This window comes from Rhinopithecus bieti, unplaced genomic scaffold (assembly GCF_001698545.2).
Source record: "Rhinopithecus bieti isolate Rb0 unplaced genomic scaffold, ASM169854v2 scaffold_47707, whole genome shotgun sequence".
Classification (NCBI taxonomy): domain Eukaryota; kingdom Metazoa; phylum Chordata; class Mammalia; order Primates; family Cercopithecidae; genus Rhinopithecus; species Rhinopithecus bieti.
The window spans coordinates 513,374-518,153 of record NW_016819117.1 but is presented as its reverse complement, the minus strand read 5'-3'; the positions used below and the strand labels follow the sequence as shown (position 1 = coordinate 518,153).

The 4,780-nt window shown below is 62.9% G+C and overlaps 1 protein-coding gene across 1 annotated transcript; it reads right to left on the bottom strand.

Moving 5' to 3' along the window:
* Positions 1 to 1,027: 1,027 nt before the first annotated feature.
* SSTR5 (somatostatin receptor 5) lies at positions 1,028 to 2,299 on the bottom strand. The gene has a single exon (XM_017858361.1). It carries the CDS (start codon positions 2,215 to 2,217, stop codon positions 1,105 to 1,107), a length of 1,113 nt encoding a protein of 370 aa, XP_017713850.1. The 5' UTR covers positions 2,218 to 2,299; the 3' UTR covers positions 1,028 to 1,104.
* Positions 2,300 to 4,780: the final 2,481 nt, after the last annotated feature.

The window sequence follows — 4,780 nt, the reverse complement described above, 5'->3', positions numbered from 1 at the left end:
CTCTCTGGGCCCACATTCTAGGCCTGGGGCACCAGGAGAAGCTGGCGTTTGGGGTGGGGGAGGTGGGACGATTTTAGGTGGGGGGTGGCAGGATTCCCGAGGCCTGCCATTTGCGTCACCCACGTGTCCTCTGTCTCAGCAGCACTGTCTGCTGTAGCCTGGGGAGCAGCTCCCCACTGCGCCTGGATGACTGTCATCTGCTCCTGTCCCCGTTCCCTCTCCTGGGCCGGAGTCCCCGTCCCAAAGCAGAAGAGATGGCTGCAGGTTCCCCGTCCTTACCAGCCCCTGACTCTCAGGTCCTCCTCCAGCAGGAGCCCCTCTCCCTAGTGCCCCCAGGCACAATCCGCACTGGACCCCTCCAGACTGAGCCAATCCCAGCACAGCGCAGCCACCTGCACCCCCAGAAGCCTGGAGGGCCAGAGCCTCCACCTCAACCTCAGCCCCCGGCTCTCCTCTGCACCGACTGCCTCCCCACCTGGCCCCTGGCTGGGCCAGCACCCAAACCCCCCGCTCCCCTCTCTGAGACAGCAACTGCCACCCGCAGCATCCTGTGGGGGGTGTCAGGCAGCAGGGTGGGGCCCCCAGGACAGGCGTGACCCTGGCTGACCGGTGGCTGCCCAGTCACACTCCCTTTACATCCGCGTCCCCAGAGTCCACACAGTGCAGGGCAAGCGAGGCGCTGGGGCTGCAGCCAGGGACTCCAGGGGACCTGCGTCAAGCGCTTTCGGGTGCCTTTAATTTAGCAGAGCAGCCCCAGACGTGGACCAGGTGGCTCGGAGCTGACCCAAGGGCACAGTAGCTGGCGGGCCGGGCAGGTCAGTCCCTGCAGTCAGGAAGACCCTCTCGCCTGGCCGGCCTTCTGGAAAAGTCGCTCCCCAGAGGGAAAGCTGGCATGGGCTGGGGCCGGATGGAGGGTGAGGCAGCCCTGAGCACTTTCAAGGCACGGCCGAGCCCCCAACTTCCCGGGAGCCCCACCATGTGGCAGACGGCTGGAGTGGGTCGGGGTCACTGTGGGGCGGTCAGCATCCTGACTGGCAGGTCATGGGTGGGGGTCACTGCAGTGCACCTGGGGGTGACACGGGGCCACCCATCCCCCCGGGGCCCTCACAGCTTGCTGGTCTGCATAAGCCCATTGGCTTCAGCGCCACGCGCGGGCGGCATGGCCTCCTGCTGCTGCCGGCTCCTATCTGGCCGCGGCTCCATGGCGTCAGCGTCCTTGGCGCCAGAGCCCTGGCGGAGGCACAGAACCTTCTGGAAGCTCTGGCGGAAATTGTCAGAGAGGAAACCGTAGAGGACGGGATTGGCGCAGCTGTTGGCGTAGGAGAGGATGACCACGAAGAAGTAGAGGCCGGCGGAGGCGGGCTCCTGGGGCAGCGCCACGGCCAGGTTGACGATGTTGACGGTGAAGAAGGGCAGCCAGCATCCCGCGAACACCAGCACCACCACCAACACCATGCGCGTCACCTTCCGCTCCGAGCGCCGCCGCACGCAGCCCACGCGCACGCCCGCCGCCCTCACCTTCACCACGATGAGCAGGTAGCACAGGCAGATGATCAGCAGCGGCCCGAAAAAGCCCAGCACGGCCGTGTAGATGATGAAGACGGCGCCCCACAGCCCCACGGGCTCCGGCCAGCTGGCGTTGCAGGTGCCGCCCTCCTGCACGTCTGCAAACACCAGGAGCGGCAGCGACATGCACAGAGACAGGGCCCAGGCCGCGGCGCTCGCCAGCTTGGCCACACGCGGTCGGCGCCAGCGGGCGGAGCTCAGCGGGTGCACCACGGCCAGGTAGCGGTCCACACTCATGACCGTCAGGCAGAAGACACTGGTGAACTGGTTGACACCATCCAGTGTCATGACCAGGCGGCACAGGACGGGGCCAAAGGGCCAGAAGGACGCGGCGTTCTGCGTGGCCAAGAAGGGCAGCCCCAGCATGTAGAGGACGTCGGCCACCGCCAGGTTGAGGATGTAGATGTTGGTGACCGTTTTCATCTTAGCAAAGCGCAGCACCACGTAGATGACCAGCGTGTTCCCGCCCAGCCCAGCCGCACACACCAGCAGGTACAGCACAGGCACCAGTACTGCCCGGGCCCCCACCGAGGGCACCGGCTCCACCAGCGTCCTGTTGTCAAAGCCTCCGGAGGCAGCCCCCGGGGAGGAGGCAGCCCCCGGGGAGGAGGCGTTCCAGCTGGGCGTGGAAGCTGGGAACAGGGGTTCCATGGCGGCAGCCCGGGGGCACGTCGGGCTCTGCAAGAGAAGAAGGGAGGACGCCAGGGTGGTGAGTCCCTGAACCAGTACATGCAGGCATTCCTTCCTCCGGGGCCCCAGCCCGGCCCCAGCCCCGCCTGCCGGGAGGCGCGGGATCACCCGGTAAACACGATTAGTCATGTTCAGCTCGGCCGGGAATCACATTAAGTAAATTGTTCGGAAAACAAGCCAGGAGAGGAAGGAACAGTGGGCAGGTGGCCCCGGGAACCCAGACGGACGGCCGCTGTCGATACGGCGACGGCTGCCCTGTGGCCGCCCCTGCACCCAGATGGCGCCTGGCCTGGCTGCAGCATCCTGGAGTCTGAGGCCAGCACCTGCGTCTCCCCGAAGCCCCTCGGAGCCTGCCCTGTGGTGCTGCTGCCCTCGTCTCCCAGGTAAGGGGCCGAGGCCCAGCGGGCGGCACCTCCCGGGACACATAGGGAGAGGCGGCAGCGGAGAGAGATGGGGCTGGTGAATGGCCCCCTGCCCGCCTGGGATGAATGGCACCTGGCTAGGTCGACCCAAGAAGTGGCTGGATGGGGTGCTGCACCGCAGCCTTGAGGGGCTTTCACCGGGGTGGACCCTGCCCATCGGCCCCTGGGCCTCTCGCCAGGCCAGCGCAGGGACCGTCACCCCCACAGCAATGACAGACATCTCTAAACCCAGGCGGGGGCACAGCACAGGGCCAGGCAGACACCACCCCTCCCCACAGGGTGGCTGCAGAGAAGCAAACACACAAACCAGACAGAGCAGTCACATGGAGTCCCTGGAGTTGCACAGGGCAAAGGAGGGGGGACTGGGGATGGGGGCTGCGGGGGAGAAGCCGCAGTGGGGGGCGTGGGCGGGTAAGAGGCACAGCATCTGGGGGCTCCAGCTGCCTGACACTGCCCAGTCCCATTGGAACTTTGAGCCCCCTCCCAGGCCCTGGAACCCCCCGACATGGCCCAGAGAGAGAACAGGGGAGACCTGGGGCAGGGGAGGGAGGGAAGGCTTCAGCCGGGGAGAAGGGTGGACTGGGAATGGTGACGTCTGTGGGTTCAAGGCCATGGGCACGTGTGTACCTCGTACATTGTTTTTGTATTTTTCTGCATGTTTGAAATAATTCATAAAAATGATACTCTGGCTGGGTGCGGTGGTTCAGACCTGTCACCCCAGCGCTGTGGGAGGCCGAGGTGAGTGGATCACCTGAGGTCAGGAGTTCGAGACCAGCCTGAGCAACATGGTGAGACCCCCATCGCTACAAAAAATACAAAAATTAGTCAAGTGTGGTGGCGGGCACCTGTAGTCCCAGTCACTGGGGAGGCTGAGTCGGGAGGATCATTTGAGCCCAGGAGGTCAAGGCTGCAGTGAGCTGTGATTGCATCACTGCACGCCAGCCTGGGGAACAGAGCAAAACCCGTCTCAAAAATAAGATCAATGCCTCCCCTGACAAGTGGGGCGGAGGAAGGCCGGACGTTCGGGTTGACCCTGGAGCTGTGTGGCTCTGGGGGTGGCCAGTAGAGAAGCAAAGTGCCCCCCAGGATCCAGACCAGGGACAGGCCCATCCCTGTGGGACCCTGGCCTGAGCAACGGTAGAGCCGGCCGTGGTGACCCCAGCATGTGCCGTCTGGAACCCTGGGCCTGCTCAGCTGACCGGCTGTGACCCCCGAGGCACCTCAGAGCACAAGACAACCCCAGCAGCTGCCAGGAAAGGCCACAGTCCTGGTTGGGAGCTGCGGGGCTGGGCCCAGGCCACTGAAATCTGGTAGACAAGGAAAGGAGAGCTGGGGACAGGGGCGCCCAGAACACAAGGCTGACAGACACAGAGAGAAAACCCTCTGTCCCCAACAGACCTAGAAACCAACGTCCCCGAGCTCACATGGCATAAACACACTAAGAAATATGACTCAGAAAACCAACAGGGCCAGTGGTCCCGTGGATTCATCTCGGGAGATAAAAATAACAAGCTAACAGGTACACTTAGGCTATGTTTAAACCCGTGCAGGATCCACAGAGAAGGCATGGATAAAATGTTAGGAAATACATTTGGCTTCTGTCTAAGAAGTAAAATGAACAGCCATCTATTTTTAAAAATTACATATCTTGGATGTAAAAAATACAATCATTTAGGTGGGAGATAAAACACTACAAAAGTGGTCAGAACCAACTCCCGTGTGGACAGTGCTGAAGAGAGAATTGGTGAATGGGAAGAGGGTTGAAAGGTTCGCTGGAGCAGGGTGTCGGCAGAGGGAGAGCTTGGTTGGGCTCCCCCAGACTGGCCACAGGGTCCCATCTCTGAGCGCACCTGTCCCATGCAGCATCAAGGAATGAAAGAGCATCTCTGACAAGCTGCGGCATCTGGGCAGGGGTAGCCCTGAGAGACGCCAGCCAGCCAGACAGGATGGATTCCCACAAGCAGTAGAATCCTTAGCAGGAACGGAGCAGGGGCCTCCATGCAGACCCCAGTGGGTGGGAGAAGAGGGGTGGCGGGGAGGGAGAGAGAAAGGGTGTTGGAGGGAGGGAGGGAGAGAAAGAGGAAGGGATGGGGGTAGGGGAA

Excerpts from the sequence above, each read along its gene's own strand:
- SSTR5 (XM_017858361.1), bottom strand. The coding sequence starts at position 2,217 with ATGGAACCCCTGTTCCCAGCTTCCACGCCCAGCTGGAACGCCTCCTCC.